This window comes from Eucyclogobius newberryi, unplaced genomic scaffold (assembly GCF_026437365.1).
Source record: "Eucyclogobius newberryi isolate DKJ021-1_F unplaced genomic scaffold, fEucNew1.0.hap1 SCAF_6, whole genome shotgun sequence".
Taxonomy (NCBI): Eukaryota; Metazoa; Chordata; class Actinopteri; order Gobiiformes; family Gobiidae; genus Eucyclogobius; species Eucyclogobius newberryi.
In genome coordinates this window covers 16961251-16981065 of record NW_027316278.1, presented here as the reverse complement: position 1 = coordinate 16981065, position 19815 = coordinate 16961251, and the positions used below count along the sequence as shown (strand labels likewise).

The 19815-nt window shown below is 41.0% G+C and overlaps 1 protein-coding gene across 5 annotated transcripts in view; it reads left to right on the top strand.

The window, feature by feature from the left end:
• Positions 1-19815, top strand: part of tcf7l1b (transcription factor 7 like 1b) — a 30516-nt gene that overhangs the window by 10398 nt on the left and 303 nt on the right. For 2 of the 5 annotated variants that reach the window (XM_072432591.1, XM_072432589.1), the window contains exons 4-12: positions 7088-7171; positions 14489-14624; positions 15725-15827; positions 16166-16249; positions 17301-17444; positions 17557-17719; positions 17822-17929; positions 18790-18841; positions 19268-19815. The exon at positions 19268-19815 is cut by the window's right edge and continues 303 nt beyond it. In XM_072432591.1, the coding sequence (XP_072288692.1) occupies positions 7088-7171; positions 14489-14624; positions 15725-15827; positions 16166-16249; positions 17301-17444; positions 17557-17719; positions 17822-17929; positions 18790-18841; positions 19268-19716 (1323 nt within the window). In that variant the 3' untranslated portion in view covers positions 19717-19815. Of the gene's footprint in view, positions 1-7087; positions 7172-14488; positions 14625-15724; positions 15828-16165; positions 16250-17300; positions 17445-17556; positions 17720-17821; positions 17930-18789; positions 18842-18944; positions 18974-19267 lie in introns of all 5 variants that reach the window. The other 3 variants (XM_072432590.1, XM_072432592.1, XM_072432593.1) reach the window with 2 other exon arrangements.

The window sequence follows — 19815 nt, the reverse complement described above, 5'->3', positions numbered from 1 at the left end:
TTAATGTCTGTAAACCATAAATGTAGTTGAGTCAGAGAACACCCGTCCATGAAGCTTTGTGTTATTCTTGACAAACATTTTAACTCATCATGTTTAAGAAACATAATCACCCTGCCTCATGACCTACTTTAAATTCTCTTTGTGACCATTTAAATATATATATTTTTCAAATCTCTTTTGATTATTTGACACGCTACAAAGTTTTAAGTCCAGGATGTGAATGTTAAATCCATAAATGTTGGTCCTTAAGAGCTGAGCAGGACCATGTGCAGGCTGTAGATAGCAGGAAATGACTTTTACATATGTTTTAGGTATAACGTTTTTGGCTGGAATCCAGACCTCCCTGCAGACTGGAGCAAGAGTAGAACGAATGCAAGAGTGACATGGTATCCGCTCTGGACTTTAAAACGCACAAACTAATGTGGAGCCTTTACTTGAAAAATGTATCACGGCGTGTACCAGGAGAAGTTGCTTGCATCAGCAGACATGCGTTGCCCTGCATACCTGTGGCGCACATGAGTTTGTATAGGGCAGAGCTGGGGGCAGGCGGCGGCGGGACGAGGCGTCGGGTTAGCGCTGAGGTGATAGCCATGTCAGGTAGTAAAAAGTGAGATGAGACAGGGCCTGGATATTTGGGCTCACACACAGAGCAGGCAAACACAGGAGGCATCTGCAGGCAGCTGTGTGCGGGGGGGGAGGGGCCAGGCAGGCGGGGGGTGCGGGGTGTGGAGCTGGGTGGTGTTGGGTGGTGAGGGAGGTGGAAGGGGGAGTCCAAGAGTGAACACAATCAGCCCTCTGTTTTCATAAGACTTGTGGTATGTGAGAGCAGAAACAAATGTGTTTAATTTAGGGCCTCTTTTTCTTTCGCTCCCCTCCTCGTCTCTCCACTACACCTTTATCCCCAGCTCAGACTTAAAGAAGTGACTTTTTCCTTCAAGATCCTTCTTCACTGCCTTTTTTGCCTCAGTCAGTTGCAGTGAGGTTGAAAAAAGAAACAATCCTCCTCTGTGCCCCGGCCTAAGAGGCACTTTTAGCAGATGGAGTAGATTTACTCTTGGGGTTAAGGGTAAATATTTATTGTTGAATTTATTTGTTGTATACATGTTCAGAGATAGAACGGTTACTTACTATAGCTTCTTGCGTGTTCGCCTTGTAAATAAATGTTGTTTGTGCATCGTTTGTATAAGCATGACTAACACTTCAACTTACTTAGCTGCGATTTACTGTAAACAGAGCAGTGACGGCAACCCATCTGAAATCTGGACTTAATCATTCAGACTTTTATAATGAAATGCATGTGGATTGACACAAACAGCAGCGCAAGTTAAAATATGGTGACCTTGGCAGAAAGAAGAAGTCTGTCTTGACATAAGGCCACATTGACACAAAGTGGAGCACTCTGTGACAATTAACAGCAGCTTTCTCACTTCCAGGTAAAGAAAACCACAAAATTCACTTCACAAAATTGACTTGAATAGCCTCGCACCCTCCTCCCCCTGTCTTTAAGGGATGGCCTCGCTCTTCCCAGATGCATAATCATTCTCTGCTGTGGGTAATTATACAGTAAGTTTATATGAGCTGAGCGACTCACTTATTCCTAACTTTAAACTCAGCCTAAACTAGACCTTTGTTTGAATTCCATCACTGTCTGCACACAGGAAATAATAACTTAGGATTGTGTCACCTAAACTCTATCCTGAAATAAACAATTGCCTGAGTTGCAAATATTTAAGCTGCTGTTGAAGTTGGATGTGGACTTACACATTCAACTCTGTTAATGATGTTTTACAGTCATGGATTATGTTACTGGTTTTAGAGACACAATGTCAAAAACAAAATAAAAAACTGAAACAACCCCACAGTTACTGTTGACCCCCAGCAACATGCATAGAGGATTTCTAAAATTGTTTGCCTGTAGTACTAGCCATATTAATACGGATACTAATGTTATCCCTAAACTTTGTGCGGTGTGTCATGTGGTGGCTGCTGCTGCAAACAAGTGTTACCATCTTGAAAATGTTCAAAACTTCAATCTTGCCCAGTGTTCTAAGACCCCCCTGGTGTGGACTCCTCTCTTTGCACTAATAGTTCTTTTGTGTACAAGAGCATGTTAAGAGGCCAATGAGCCTGGCCTTAATAGGCCAAGTTGTCATAGGAACCACAGCACTCTGGATGTCTGACCTTTGACCCAGTTTTTTACGGGCTATGAATAAGAGCGCAGGATGACCAACCAGGTCACAATGGAGACCCAGCAAACTCAGGGAGTGCCCTGTCATAGTCACTTAACTTCATTCCTCTATGGACTAATGGACACTTCAAATGTGGAGCCATTGGCAGCACTATCTCCGCTGCAGCAACACGGTGCTCTCATGATGCTCTCGCGGTGCTCTCGCGGTGCTCTCGCGGTGCTCTCATGACGCTCTCATGACGCTCTCGCGGTGCTCTCATGACGCTCTCATGACGCTCTCGCGGTGCTCTCATGACGCTCTCGCGGTGCTCTCGTGGTGCTCTCATGACGCTCTCATGACGCTCTCATGACGCTCTCATGACGCTCTCGCGGTGCTCTCGCGGTGCTCTCGCGGTGCTCTCGCGGTGCTCTCGCGGTGCTCTCATGACGCTCTCATGACGCTCTCATGATGCTCTCGCGGTGCTCTCGCGGTGCTCTCATGACGCTCTCGCGGTGCTCTCATGACGCTCTCATGACGCTCTCGCGGTGCTCTCATGACGCTCTCATGACGCTCTCGCGGTGCTCTCGCGGTGCTCTCATGACGCTCTCATGACGCTCTCGCGGTGCTCTCATGACGCTCTCATGACGCTCTCGCGGTGCTCTCGCGGTGCTCTCGCGGTGCTCTCATGACGCTCTCGCGGCGCTCTCGCGGTGCTCTCATGACGCTCTCATGACGCTCTCGCGGTGCTCTCATGACGCTCTCATGACGCTCTCGCTGTACTCTCACGGCGCTCTCACGGCACTCTCACGGTTAAAATCCATGTCTCCTTAGTTTCACAAATTTGCCCCGAAAAACACAATCCTTAAAAATATAATATGTTCTTCAAATGTCATATTCAGTGCCTCTATTTTTTGTTAAAGTTTATTTTTTTATTTGTTTTATCTATATTCAAGTCACTTAAATTGTGTCACTGTGGCCTCTTAAATCATGACATGATCTTCTATTGACGTTGGCCCATGGTTTGCTTGGGGCTTGTCATTTCCCCATCAATTACACAGTCATTAGCACAATGACTGCCGAGCTTTGCTTTAGAATTGTTACTGTAATTGCCCCTAATGTTGCCAAACAATGAGAGTTGATGCAAACTTAGCTGGAGGGTGTTGCCTTCTTATCATGCCTTTGTGTGTGAAGCTTTAATTGTGTTGCATAGATGAGGTGGAGGTGCCAATGGCCTTGCCTGTGCAGGTGATTGTGGCAGAGCAGAGCAGTGTGAGTGTGTGTTGTTCTGACAGGCCTATTGTCTGAAGCTGCTGTCCATACGGGCAGGAGAGCATAATTAACACCTCCGCCACCAGCACGCTGTGTGGCCCATTTGTTTTCTGTTGGGGGTAAAAGAAAACAATGGGGAGGGGTCCTCTACTCAGTAGGTGATTGACATTATCTGCTGCAGTAATCCATGCAGGCATTCTTCCTCCTGCTGCTTTTACCACAGACACTGCATCTTCAGGGCTGATCAGAATCAGAAAAAGGTTTATTGCCATCGTCAATGAACAAAAAAAAACACAAACCATGAACTTTCTTCAGTGATAAGTGCAACATGAAGCAACAATAATAATAGCAAATATACATTTGTTGGTAAATTGGCAACTATAAATTGCAACAGTAACTTACCCCTAGTGAATGAATGTGAGCGTGAATGTCTCTGTGTTAACCCTGTGATGATCTGGCCCCTGCTATAGAAAATGAATGAATGAATAAAAAATAAGGCATTAATAAAAATAGGGTTAGCTAAATAAGATAAAAAATAGACATAAATATAATAAATCCTTTGACTGAATATCTACACATCATTTACAGTTTAGTCAGATATAATACAAAAAAATGGACACTGACACTGTTTTTTGTTACTCCATGTATTTAAAGAGGAAAGCTATATGATTACTTTTGTCATCTATCAAAGGGGGAGTTTCCTTGTACTTTCTGCCACAGGGGCTGTATAATGCTGGAAGCAGTGCCGTCCCAAAATAGACAAGTAGTTGATATAGTTGGTATTAAAGTTTGGGATATTTCTGTGTTTCTGGCAGTCAGTTTGACTTAGTTTGACAGCAAATGTCCAGACATCTGTCTCCTCTATGCGCTCTGATGTGGGCCTGCAGTGTGGCACCACACACTTCACAGTGACAAAGACAGTTGGCTGTGTTTTCTTGTTTCGGTGAGGGCCATGTAACAATTAGAACCAGCTCTGGCAGGACATGAGCCCCAGAGCATATGCTGTATTCTTCACTTCAAAAACCAAAGGGCTCCAGTGCAGCTTTTTGGAATATTTCAGTGGCAACATTGCCACCTTTGTCGCATCTGCTTCCTGTATAAGTAGCACATTCTGTGATGTCTATTCTGAGAGCTGGACACAGTTTGGAAAGCTGGAAGACACTTAAAGAACTATGAAAATGGACCAAACTTTTATTTTTTACACAATTATTTTGGTCTGTGGTGGTTTTATCTTTTGCTCTGAAGTCAGTAGATATTTTTTTGTTTCAACTGACAGGGGTGTCAAACTCATTTTGGGCCGCAGGCCAAATTTTGATGCTCAGGCTGGGTTGCAGGTCAAACATAACGTAAAAATAAAACAATAAGAAATATAAGTAAGTGAAATATAAGTAGCTTTATATAGCTTAGTAATGGTTCTATGTGGATACTGTTGCGTTGCACACATCTTCAGCAGGTGACAAACTTAGTCAATATTCGTGCATCAGCAGCAGGAACAGGAATGTGGACTTATGATATGATTTCTGATATGAAATGTTGATATCACAGACCTGTTGGCTGTTGCTGCACAAACTCAAAATGAACTTACAATTTTTATAGTTTAAGCTTATCTTAGTGACAAATGATTCATGTTGTGAATCAAAGGAGTGTTTTGTGTTTGTGTTCACAGTCACAATACGTGTGGACACAGTCAGAGCTCACAGCAGCTTCACTCTTGTCATGTTCATACTTTATTACACTCTGACTTGTGTTTTTAACCTGTTGATCCTGATCTGTCCTAGTTTTGCACTGGTTTGGAGCATCATCACAGAAGTGTGTTTTCTTGTTGTTAGGCTCCACATTAGCACCACATTTAGCACAGTTCTAACGTCCACAAAACCGTCTCCTTTCTTTCTTCCAGGTGTTTCCCAAAACCAAACATCTCTTTCCCTGCTCAGACCTCTGCTCAAGTCTAGTTTAGTGTGCACTTCTGAGACCTCTGCACTTGCTCCAGCAGCACTGAGCAGCGGGGGGAGGGCTAACTGCTGCAAAGGATTGTGGGTTGTTCTAGCGATAAAAACGCTAGATATTAATCGGAAATTAATCAATATGAATTAGAAATGATTTGCGGGCCAGATTAAAACGTCTGGGGGGCCCACGTGTTTGACACCCCTGCTCTAGGACCTCCTCTATGTCTTGTGTGGGTGGGTGCACTGCATCACTAGGAAGACAGAGCTTGACAATGACACTGTATGGCTGCTTTACCTGTGTGTGCTCGAGTGTGTGCTCTTGTGTGTGTGCTCGTGTGTGTGCTCCTGTGTGTGCTCCTGTGTGTGTGTGTGTGCTTGTCTGTGTGAATTGTGGCTCTATAGAACGCTGTAATTAAAAGAAAAGTAGGCGCTCAGAGAAGTGCCTAGAGGCATGTTCCTCGTCCTGGCAGAAGCTGTCAAATGTGGGATGGATGTGGTGGGAGAGCTGGGGTGGGCACAGCCACCCTACACCAAACGCTCACAATGGTGCTTGTTTCATTTGTGGAGGAATCCATGATTGACATAGATTAGACAGAGGAAACTGCATTGTTTTGGGGTTTTCTCTCCAGAGAGTAGCATTCATTAGGCGCCATGCACACAGCTCAGTAAAGTTTCAATAGGGCCTAGCAGCCTCTAAAAGCAACTGCCTCCTGACAGTTGTATGGACTTGGGCCCATTAGTTGGAACCATACGATTGAGCCTTGAGCAGTAGGCCTGTAGTGAAAATGAAGAGGGCTGATGTCAACTCCAAGAATTTCCCCTTTTGGAATGGAAAGGGTCCCCTTCCCCCTGCGTCGCTGCTCTGTTGGACCCCAGCTGTCAGGAAACAATACCTCGGTCTGCTCCACAAACTCATTCCTGAGTCTCTGCCTTTCCCTCCTCCTATAATGTCTTTTCCATTTTTAACCCACAGCCATCCAAGCTTCCTTCCACTATACAAACTCATTGTGATGATGTTTTAAAATTTGCCGGTACTTCACTGAGACATCCATTCAAATGTATGATCTCTTGTCATTTTTGAGCCGGATAAGTAGTAAAATAGTGCAGGTAAATAGCTTAGTATATTTGTGTAGCTGGGGCGTAATGTGAAAAATTATTGAAAAACAGATACCTCACCTTTTCTTCTGGTCCTCAAATATGCTCTAGTACAGCAAAAGTAGATGCTATGCTTGTTTTGGGTCTTTTAAAAATATATATACACTGAACTAAAAAATATTGACAGTTAGCATAAATGCTGCCCCAAATGCTTATCAATTTATCATTCACTGGAGTGACTACCGGTCAAAAGTTGAACAATTGCTGGTGTTTCTAGGCTTTTCTGGAAACAGGGCTTCCTCCCAGCTGCCTTTTCCCTTGCCCTCGACAGGCGCCCACAGCTGGCCTCTTGTTTTTCTCTGACAAATGGCAGTTTCACAGTTGTCCACCGCTGCTCTGTGTTCACACTCAGACTAGAGCCACAACTCCAGTTTACAGAAGACACTCACTCATACAGGTGTCAGACCCAGCTCTGCTCACCTTCAACAGCCCATCAACTTCAACAACAACACTCTACTCCATTCATATTTGGCACTTTGGCTTTTAATGTCTAATATAACAATGTTTGCTTCTCTAATTTTTGTTGTTTTGTTTTTCCTTTTCCCATAGTATCTGCAGATGAAGTGGCCTCTTTTAGATGTCCCTGGATCGGCAGCCTTAAAAGAGTCACGGTCCCCAACTCCTGGACATCTAGTGAGTAAAAATAAATACATGTATGGACAGACATTTATCCATCATACATAAAGCAGACAGCAATGATATACTGTCACATTTGTATGTGTGAATGGAACCATAGTACTTACCACAGAAGCTAATGGGAATTTTCCTTTAGGCATTACTGTAAAGCATAGTTCTGTAATCAAACTGTCAGCTTAATGTGGTTATTCACAATAACAGCATTAGAGCGTTCCCCGTTCCCATCCGTGTCCAGCTTTTCCCACAAGTCACAGTATCACAGCAGCCTCTGTCTGAAAGTCTGTAGTCCAAATGTCTGTGAAACACGTAACCTCTCAGCAGCATTTGTGTAGCTCTTCAGACTCAGGTGTGAACTAGTCATGTTGGCGTCTCACTGGAGTTCGACCATGCAGGCGCTCACAGACCTGTTTGGCTTGTGGTTTTCTCATAGGTGTGTGTTCAGATAAGATCTGGTCATGGTTTTGTGATTACATCTGTTGGGTTTATTGAGGGCACTTCCTGGTTGTTGGTGATGTTAAGTCATACATGAAGTGTGGAGCAACTGTCCCTTACCTTAGCCAAAGGAGTCATTCAGGCTCAGCCTCCTGACCTGACATGACAGACGCGCTTGTTGAGCCTGTGGTAGATCCGCTGGATCTCATAATCACTGTGATGCACATGACAAAGTACTCATTGACCACAGTCAAAGGGAAGCTGTTGTGAAGGCAATAGAGTTTGCTCGTGGGAATGTAAGGCTGACTTCTGTCTCAATGAGTACCAATTACAGATTTTATAAGAAAATAAGCTGAACTCAATGTGACCTTGCCTATTTATACTAATGAGGCCACACAATACATTATCTGAGACAGCTGCAGACACAAGACAAGTTAACCAATAATCAAATATTATATCTGATTACTTACAAGAAACAACACAAAACAGCTGTGTCAAGCATGTGTATTCAAGTGTACGTTGGCAACAATTGAACAATTAAACAAACAGTTCTGGTAGATTTTTTTGCATTTATCTCCTGATAGCAATTAAATACAAACTATTTCATTTAATTGAAGCTATACAATCATCAGAATTCTGATGGCAAATTGTTGTTGGATGTAATTAGCATTTACAGAAGTATTAATATAGTATAATATACTATATTAATAGTATAATATACTATATTAATAGGATTATTATAACTTTTTTCAAGTAAACTAAAAGAGAAAGCCACGCAGTGAGTGCTTGATCTGGTGACCTGCATTTAAAAGGTCATATGATGAGAAGGGCTTTAATATGAGGTAGACAGAGGAGGGAGAGTGTGTGCCCGCTGTGCCCTCGCCCCCACTCCGGGCTGGGCGCCCACTGGTCCTCTGTGCAGGCTGCTGACAGGGAGCCAGCCTGATTATGTGCTCATTACTCCAGCCGAGTGCAGTGGGAGTGAGCGAGCAGCAGGCTGCCTCCCCAGGCCTGCCTCCTCCCAGAGCCCACACTGCACTAATGAGAGCAGAGGGAGAAGGGCGCACATGTGGGGCCAAGGATTACTGCCCAGGGCCTACACAACCAGGGACAGAGGCACTGATGAGTCGAGATGCAAGTAATGATTATTGACATGATACCTTTAGATATTTTTATTTATTTATTTTATATATATATATATATATATATATATATATATATACATATATATATATATGTGTGTGTGTGTGTATATATATATATATATATATCTCATATATATATTTGTGATTTTGACAAAAATATATGCCATCCCAAAAGGATATTTTTGGGATGGCATATATTAACCCTAACCCTAACCCTATTATTTTAAAAATCCATTCAAACCTATAATGCTATAGTGCTATAACGGGCCTGTAATTTTTGGGTTGAGGTTCAATTATCACACATAAAATCAGGGATTGTCCGATATAAAAATGTTTGAGCCAATATTCAATATACTGTATATGTCTTACTGTTGTGGCCGATAATAGTTATAGTATAGTTTACAAATAAACTTTTCACTTTGGTAAAAAAAATATATATATAACAAAATATATTTAACAGAGATATAAAACAATTTCTCGCATATCTTTTATCCTAATTGACCTATTACTATTTTTTTTCATTAGTCTGTTCAAAAAGACAACTCTGATGCACTAAGGAGGACAGACTGGGAATATCACACAGACTGACACAGAAGCCATACAAAAAAATATCGGTGGAAAATAATGGCCACATTTTCAGTATTGGACCGATACCGACACATAAGGAAGCCCTCAGATAACGCGTTTACCAATTACCAATATACCAACCCTACATAAATTGAGAAATATCATATCTTTGCTTATAAGATTAGATTGCATGTTTACTTTACTTATATGTATTATATTATCAGCTTGTTATGCTTTATATATTTTCTGTGCTCCAATACTTCATGATCACTTCAAAGTCACAATATATTTGAAGCACCAACTAATATTACTATTAGTGCAAACCATCTTATTTTTTGTAAAAAATTCAAGTGTTTACCCAATACTTTTATTAATATTATCACAAGTTATCTGAATTGTATGGCTTATAGTGTTGAGTCTGCGCAAATCTGAGGCAGATTGGAGAAATTGGGGTAGAGTAGCCTGCCACAGTACAGACTAGGCCCATAAGGCCTGTATGCTAATCACACAGCTTACTCTGGCCTGGGATATTCAATTATTCAACAGACAGGTTTGTTTAGCATTTACTTGCTATGGGTTTTAGTAGTGATATGCTGCTGCTGCTGCTGCTGCTGCTGCTGCTGCTGCTGCTGCTGCTGTTGTGGTGGGAAGAGTGGTAGCATATCAGACTTACCCCACAAACACACACACACACACCCACACAAATGTAGAGCACCTCAAAACCCCCATTTCAGATGGGTGCAGCTTCCCTATGAATTATACATCAAAGATGCTGCAGGCCAGGTGAGCAGGATGGTGGACCTGTCAGAGCATCACGAGGGCACACACACTGGACACACACACTGGAAGAAAGCTGCTTTGTAGATTTGTTGTATTTCTGTATCTCATGATTAACACTGTATACCCCACACACACACACACACACTGAGGTCATTGTGTGGCTTACAATATGACCTGCTCCTTAGACTTTGACATGCATTCACTCACACGCTGCACTGTCAAGGCATCATCTGCTCTCACAGTTCTATTTATTGATAATATCAATATAAATATTACTATTTAGATAAATCCAACACAACATCTAATGCATTCTGCCAGCGGCATACATTTCGAGGCAACTGCTGTTGTAATTTTGTGCGTTACAAAAATAAATTGAATTGAATTTAGGCCCTGACCCTCCAGTGGTGAACTACTCCTATAAGTGAAGACTGAAACTAACAAGGAACAACAGGTCGTCTCTCAATGACTGCTCATGTATTGTTCAATATGAGCTAGTATGCACTTGACAGAAACACACTATGTAACCTCTTAGTGTTAATATTGTGTTAGCATCTCAAGTCATGAAGCGAGCGTGAGACACTGGACCTTGTCAGCATGTCATAAGTCACTTAGTCACCAAATTGTTTAAGTGAATTGAAGTGACATGAGCTGGAGAGGCATTCCGCACATGCCTTCTGTCTGGTGCCTGGTTTAACATTGACTCTTTAACATGGCTTAATAGTTAAATGAGACTGTAGACTTTTTTGTTTTAAAGGGCTTTAATTCTTTCCCCAGATCTCTGACTGCTGCTAGTCCAGTGAGATATTCTCATTTTACATCAGGCAGCATTGAACAAGTGAGATCTATTATGAAATCAAAGGCTTTGGGAAGTCTGATCTGAATACTGAGCTTAAGGGCTGCAGCCCGTCTGAGCCAATGCAGAACCTGGATCCTTTTTTGTATAATAAGGAACCAAAATGACACAATTGTCACTCTGTTAAACAATAGAGAAAGTTTAAGATAAATTGTACATTGTGTTGCTTTAAAGGCACAGTAATACTGCATACTGTGTATATATGCACCGATATATCGGGCCAACATTCACCTCATTGAGTAATATTGGTATCTACCAAAAGCAGCAATATTAGTCTATGCCCGGTAATGAAAGGGTTAAATCTACTGTCCTTTTGTAGAAACAGGAAGAAAACAGCAGCTCCATGGACAGAGGCTTTCTGTTGCTATGTTCTATATTTTAACCCAGTCTTAATTAGTCAAAAGACAACTTTACAGAGTCTGGGAAGGAGAGACTGTTGCTGCTGTTACAGGAGGAAGAGCAACACTATGATGACACACAAGTGGAGAGGTTCAGACACTTAAGTCCAAACAGGAAAGTCACATAATAGAAAAATGTTAAAGGCTAATTTTATTCTAATTAAGAATAATCATATTATAGCCTATAGTTTACCAACATCTAAACATAGATGGGTATTATATGTTCTAACTGGTTCTATACATTTTAAAATAGATTTGATCCTTATTTTAGACATAACTAAAAGGAATTAGTTTACAGCTATATGTATTTGTGTGTAAAAAAAATAGTTTGTGTGCATTTGTATATATATATATATATATATATATATATATATATATATATATGTGTGTGTGTGTCTGTGTGTGTATGTATGGATTATTCCCGTTATTGACTTATTGTAAAAGTGATGATTATCATGATTATCAAACATACAGCACAAAGCTCTTTTTGATGGATGACGATTTTTCAGCGCGGCCCATTTAAAAGGCACAGGACACAGTCAGTACCCTCTCACGTCCACTTCCTGTTGGCGTTGACAAACAAGGCTTGGGTTTCGCAGCATGCCGGGCATTCTTTTCTGCCTGTCTTTCCTGAAGTTTTGAAAGACCTCTGAGTCTCCCACCCAGAATGGCCTAGCATAAAGACACACAAAGCTGTGGGGTTATTCAGTTTGTTCTAAGCTCTCTTCCCCATAGGCTGTTTGCCTAGTAATTCAATTCAGATGTGCAGGATCCAAAAACATGTTTGCTTGAATGAAATCCACCCCTCCACCCACTTTGACCAAGCACTGTGCTTTTCTTAGCTATGTTCCAAGTTGGACAGCCAGGCGAGGTACTGCCACCTCTGCCTTTTTAGCTTGTCATTATGGACACCTCCTCTGCCCATGGCTCTGCACACTTTTCTAATTCTCTGTCAGTTTTAGTCTTTTACATCACCAGTGCAGACGCTGTTTGAGGAAAGCAACTTTTGGTGTTAGGAAGTTGCACTTCAAATTCACTTGCAATTCCACCACACCTCTGTCCACATTGTCCCTTAATATGTCAAGCATGATGTCACTGCATAAAGCATCTGGTGTGCGAGGTGTTTCTTCACATAAATGTTATTTATATTTAAAACACGGCTCGTGTTTGTTGTCGCATGAAGCTGTCAGGCTGAGCAGAAACATAACTACTGCACGTGGAGCATGTGAATGGTGGAATTGATTTGCTAATGTTTGGTTTTAAGACATGATCAGACCATTAGTCCTGGTTCAGTTTTACTTTCCATTTTTACTCTTTGACCAATTTGTCTGTTTGTGTAAATATTGACTGGTTTGTTGAAATGAGAGGTTTCTATCTCAAAACGTGCTGTGGACTAGATGCTTCTTCTATAATTGTATTATTGTATCCCAATGTATGAATTATGAAAATACATCATTTTCAATTCTCACAGAAATGTTTTCCAAAATGCGTTGGCATCAATGTCTGAAGATCTCCAGCAGCCTTCAAAGTACCGGTAGAGGAAATTTGGCATATTGCACAGGAAGAGGAACAACAAATCTAAATACTTAAATATTACATGATGTGGGTGTGAGTTTGTCCTGGTATAATTTATGGCAGAAGTGATGCCAATTAAAGATTTTCTGTGCGTGAAAATTGCAACTTAGAATTAGACGATTTGATGCGAGACATTAGACTGTTTTATTTAAGAAACGCTTTTTATTATTAAAATTTCTTAATGCAATCAATCAACTGTGTGCACTGCGGCTCATATGCACATGCAGCTACCTATGTATAAAGAATCTATTTTCTCCCTGGTCAGACAGCAGGTATACAAGGAACTAATACTTTATCAACTAAACAAATGCTTTGTTTCAAATATTTTAAAACAAGTTTTCCTGATTACTTGCAGTGTGTTGCCAACATGTCATGTCTTAAGCAAAGTGTTCTTAGTATATCCATGTTTAGCACAAGTAAATATTTTCTCAGCTTCAACTGAATCAAAGAGTACTTTGGACCAATTTTGCCCGACATTTAAAAGGAGGAAAAGGCTGGACCCTTTTTAAACAAGTATCAGAAAAAGCCTTTGCTAAAATTTGGAACAATCCTCAGAGTGGTGCAGCAGGAGAGTGTACAGAAGTCTGAAAGCGGACCTTGTTTCGCTGCAGACCACGTTGGAGAGGTTTGGACTGGGGGTGGGGAAGGGGATATTGAAGAAAGGTTAGCCTAGAGGAACAAGACTCCTTTCTCCCCCCCCCATCCCTCGACCCTCCCATGTGACAAGTTGAGCCAACAAGTGCCCCATTCAGCCAGGCAGCCAGGGGAAATTACTGCTGAACCAAGTGCTGCTAATGAAAGTAGAGACGCTGCCTATTATTATGATTGTCTTCAGCGTTCCGTCAATATCATAATGTGACACAGTTTGGGCAAATGAACCAGACTCCTAATCCAAATGTATAGGGTTTTAATTGGCAAGTTTAACACCACCCATTTAAAGAAAGTGTAGTCTTTTGTGCTGATGGTTTTGTCTGTCTGCAGTGTGTGATTAGGCTTGGTTGAGTCACTGTTTAGCAAGAGAGACTTTTGTGTGTATATGTATAGGCTATATTCAGGTTCATTTTATATTTATATTATGTTGATAGTAAGAGCTCTCTAGAGTTTGTTCATTGGGCAAATTATGTAAAATCTTGCATTTTCAGACATTGACTTGTATGTCATGTTGAAAGATAATGTTAAAACGTAAAAAAAAAAGGAGACAAAGCCCACACCTGTCTTTGTGTATGTGACTTTTTGGATTCGGTGGCACTGCTGTTATTCTGGTTTGGACTGGACAAACAGTTCTCTCCTTTGCTAAATAGCCGTAATGCACTTGGCATGTGTCTGCAAGGCTTTTTAGTGTTCCTTGGTGCGCTTCCAGATTGCATCACAGAGCTAGTCGCACGATGTTTACCATGCAGGCCATTCGCACATGACGACTCCTGTTTACTAAATGCAGATCTCTGGAACAATGGCCAACGTTGAGCAATGTAAAGATTTGTTTCCGTTTTTGTGCACATGGAGGAAGACTATAACGATAACCATAGATTTTAATGTATTTGTGGTTTCTTGTTTTGTTTTTCAGTCCAATAAGGTCCCAGTGGTCCAGCATGCCCACCACGTCCATCCTCTGACGCCACTCATCACATACAGCAACGAACACTTCTCCCCTGGAACGCCACCTTCCCACCTCTCACCAGAAATACTCGACCCAAAAACAGGTAATGGCATTTTTTTTAAAGAAAGAAGAAGGGGAAAAAAAAAAAAAAAAAAAAAGTATATATATATATATATATATATATATATATATATATATATATATATATATATATATATATATATATATATATATAGAAGTTATTATTGTCATTTTTATCAATTCTAGAAAGATATAAAAATGACTGTAAAACACATATCCCTGAACACACAGCTCTTATGAGTCAGGTATGAAACCATAGGAAATGTGTTCAGCCATAATTTAAAATCCAACCACTAAAAATATACTGAGAGTATGGCTGAGTGGAGCTTGTTTGGTTTTAGAGGTTTCTATTTTTCCACATTGAAAACCGGTTACTCTGCAACTATGCAGCACTTTTAACTGACCACAGCCGACTGCGACATAAAGAACTTAAATTGTAGGATGTAGGTTATTAAAGCAAGGCTAATTAACTTCTTTAGCAAAACAACTCTAAAAACCAAGAATAGCATCTTTTACAGAGAGAAGCCTAAATGTTCTGTGATGCTTTAAGTGAAAATACACATTAAGACAACACATATGCTTTTGTCAGATATATAGTTATAAACTAAATGTCACACATGGGTCATTATTTAACATTTTAAACATAAAAAATGGAGAATTGATCCAGAATCTCTCGATAAAAGTCCACTCTTCTAATTGGAAATCAGCTATTATAAATTATATGTCCACTTGGATCCTAGGGATTAACTAAATGAATAACAGTACAGCGCTGCCAGATCAGGCTGCAGGTCACAATAGCAAGCAGTGGATCTATTTTCATTAGTGCCAGAAGGCTACACAATGCTGCTGAATCCTACGTGTGTCTCGGTTTACAAACATTTTAATTGGAGAAGAAAGTAAATAGAGAGTAGTGGGTGTGTATGAGGGTTAGGGTATAGTAGAACAGTAGAAGCAATGGTATGTTGAATACTGAAACATCCATGAATCACTCTAAATACAACTTTGAATGGATAAAAGAGAAGATGAAACAATTATCACATGGTTAAAAGCTGATTTTGCATAATATGTAGTCTATAACAATGATCATTTTTTTCTTTTTTAACGTCTCTTTGTCTCTTGAAGGTATTCCCCGGACCCCACACCCGTCAGAGCTCTCCCCTTATTACCCTCTGTCTCCTGGAGCTGTCGGCTCTATAGCACACCCGCTAGGATGGCTCATGCCACAGTAAGTATACCCACTTAACGCAAGAAGATCCCTTTCTGTTGGTTATAGATGAAGTTGCAAATTGTAAATTTGTGATGCTGATCCTGTTATAATTAGTATGTAAATAACAATTTAAATAATAATGTATGTGCATTGGTAGAGTGAGTTTTAAATAGTTGTACTATTTACATCTGCTTTTATTGGGTCCCAAAAATAAGTGAGAATAAAGAATTATAATAAATAAACCCTCTCATTTGAGTTTTTAAGTTGTTACCTTTGAATGTAATTTAATTGCTGAGTGAGCAGTGTTTACCCCTGTGACTCTGTTATGTCCCTGACTTTGTGCTCTTGTGTTTCAGGCAGGGCCAGCACATGTACTCCATCCCTCCGGGAGGGTTTCGTCACCCGTATCCAGCACTCGCCATGAATGCCTCTATGTCCAGGTGAGGGGATCATGTTCAACAACACCCCCATCTTCCCAAAGGGGGTCATTTAATATCTGCTGCTTCTATGACAAGCTGTAATCACATTTCTCCAGCTTTTCTTCACCCTCCAGCTTAAACAATGGGTTAAACAAATAGCTGGTGTGCAGTTTTAGAGGCCTATTGTTTGCATTGTTGAGACGTTTGTGCAACACAGTTTATTTAAAAAAACCCATTGCATATAGCTTTAAGATAGTATTTTTTCTAGTCACGCTAACTTGGGATATGAAACAAAGTAAAAATATGGGTTCAACTGAACACATCTAAGCCTATCTTGCTCTAACTTAAAGTGCAACATTCAGATTGTATGAGCATAAAGATGAAAGACTTGAGAATTGATTAGGACGAATCAAAGCATCTTCACTTCAGTCTGAACTCTGACCCTTGTCAGAATTGTACAGATTTGTAGTAAGCCTTCCGGTGCTGGTATAAAATAAAATATTTACAAGATTCATTCTGATCAATAATAGACACTGCCTGCTGTAAGGAGAAGCCATAATAGTCTGAATTTGTGTATATTATTTTTACTTGGCATTGATTCACTACAGTTTGAGAATATATAAATAACTGTTTTCATGATTTATTTGCTACTTAAATGTGAAAAAAAAGAATTAAATTCTTAAAGAAACAAATGTAAAAAATAAAGTATGAGGTGCCACTTTTCTAAATCATACTTTATAGTTTATACATTACCCTATGATCCAGAATATTTATTAGACATTCAAATATCATTTGATACTAATAATAATTTACAGTGTGATCTGGGTTACTTTAAACCAGTATTTTTTGGCTTTCAAAAGCCAATAGCCTGTGCTGTTTAACTGAATGTGAGTCAATCTCAGCTCTCACAACTGTCTCTTTAGTAGGAACACATTCCACTTTTATGGTGAATAAAAGGCCTTTTCAAAAAGCTTTATTTGCTCTAAATGAATGAAGTCTACCAAATCTTATCACAAAATAACTTAAGATTAGCTTTGGGTTAACTGAAGTGTTCTATTCTGTTTCTTCTCAGTTTGGTGTCCAGTCGTTTCTCTCCTCACATGGTGACCCCACCTCCACACAGCCTACACCAGACCGGCATACCCCATCCAGCAATCGTCTCACCCGCCATAAAGCAAGAACCAAGCAGCGACCACATCAGCCCCTCAATGCACGCGTAAGCTCAATCAAACTAGCTCCTAAATAATCGTAGCAACATAACAATGTTTTCCAGTATTTGTGTGCTGGTCGCCATTTGTTAACAGTGTCTTTTTAATGTTTTGGATTAGCAGAAAATCACCCATGCCTCCTAAGAAAGAAGAAGACAAAAAACCACATATCAAAAAGCCCCTGAATGCTTTCATGCTGTATATGAAGGAGATGAGAGCCAAAGTAGTGGCAGAGTGCACCCTGAAAGAGAGCGCTGCCATCAACCAGATCCTTGGACGTCGGGTAAATAGTGCACGAAAACACCTCAGCTACAACCCGCCCTGCACATGTGTGTCTGAGAGCGTTACTTCAGTGCTTTGATACATTTTCCGCCTTTGTCCACAGTGGCATTCCCTGTCCAGAGAGGAGCAAGCCAAATACTACGAGCTGGCCAGAAAAGAGAGGCAGCTCCACTCTCAGCTTTACCCGGGATGGTCAGCACGAGATAACTACGTAAGTCCACTGTGTCACTGAAGGAAGCCGCTGCTAAATGTTTCTGCAGCGCGCACAGAGTCATGTGAGAGTAAGAGAACATGCTCAATGCTTCGGTGTTGTCATTTGAGAAAGCATTAAATTACGTCATGTTCTTGTTTAGAATGATGTAGGGCTGCCAGATAAATCGCATTTGAATGGCTGCAATTAGCAAATCACGTAATAATCAGAATTTCCTCCGCAGACCACCAAATATTCTGTCTCGTTCTGCATAGAAACCGCTCACCCTGTAGTTTAAATCTGCACAGCATGTTCTGAAATACATGCAATTCTTTTCATTAAAATCCGACAGTATAAACCCTAAATTGCAAATGTGATCACAATATTTGTCAGGAAAGAGTGCATTTAGATATTTTAAATCGTGCAGCTCTATTGTCTATTTATAGTTAAGTTACCATAATTGTTTAATGCAGGATTTTTGCATATTTACATGTTGTTGGTAGGGATGGGTACAACTGTGACTGTGTATAAGCGACCAGGCTGTTTGAGTGGAAGTCCGTTATTCAGTTTAGCAATAAGCGCATGTTCTAAAAATATGAAAGACAAAACAAGTGTTAGAAGCCTGAGCTGGAGCTGGCCCTCGGACCTCAAAGCGTGTGCTGGTGCAAATTTGAACGAGATGTACTGTGAGGCCAGTACATTCAGAGCTTTAAAATCAATCCATTCTAAAAATTAAAAAGAAACAAGTGCAAAAAGATTTGATTTATGATGCTGTACTGCCCGATCTTAGATGTCACTTACCAAATTATTTTCATGCTATTTAACAATTTGTTGGCTAGCTTGTCTGTCATAATTTATTGAGTATAATGTTATTCTTGCAGGGAAAGAGGAAAAAGAGGAAGAGAGACAATAAGCCTGATTCACAACCAGAAGGTAAGAGCTTCATACATTGTGGAACATTTTATTAATTAACCCTTGCTTGATCTCCTTTACTAACATTTATTAACATCTTTTCCCACTTTGCCTTATTAACTAGCCTATGAAGTTCAGTGCTAGAAATGGCAGGTATGTCTGCTAGAGCAATACAGAGAAAAACAATGACATTTGCCTGCAATACAATTACATCTTTCATGGCTCATTGATTCAGAGTGTGTCTTGCATTAAACATCTGTCCAGGTGCATTGCTTTGGTTGAACTGTGTAGTGATTTCAATCTGTTTCAAGTTCTGTCATGCTCGAGGACCTCATTGTTCTCTTATCATTTTCTCACTTCTGTCATTGGCACCACTGAGGGACACGGACCAGATTTTCACTGAGCGGCACATTTATAATTGACCGTCTCGTTGTGCTTGTGCCCCAGACTTCTCCATAAGAAACAAGAAGCAGTGCGTTCAGTACCTGCCGTCGGAGAAGATGTGCGACAGTCCCGCCTCGTCCCACGGCAGCATGTTGGACTCTCCCGCCACGCCGTCGGCTTCTCTGGCCTCGCCCGCCGCCCCCGCCGCCACCCACTCAGAGCAGGCCCAGCCGCTCTCATTAACCACCAAACCAGAGGGGCGCATGCATCATCATCACTTCTCTCTCCTGGGGAAGGCGTCAGGCTCCTCCTCGTCCCAAGTCGCTCACTCCACCGGTACTTCAGGCAGCAGCCAGCCAACGACACCCATCCTCACCAGGCCCATCCCGTTCACCTCCCTGCCCCACTCCATGCTCTCTCCGCCCTCGCCCTTCCACCAGGCCGCCCTGCACTCCCATCATGCCCTGTTCCAGTCGCAGCCCCTCTCGCTGGTCACTAAACCGACTGAGTAAATCTGTCACATTTATTGTGCTGTATATTGCTTTTCTTTTAAATAGTTTTAGAACAACTGTTTTTAATAATAGAAAAGGAAGGAATCTTATTGGTCAATA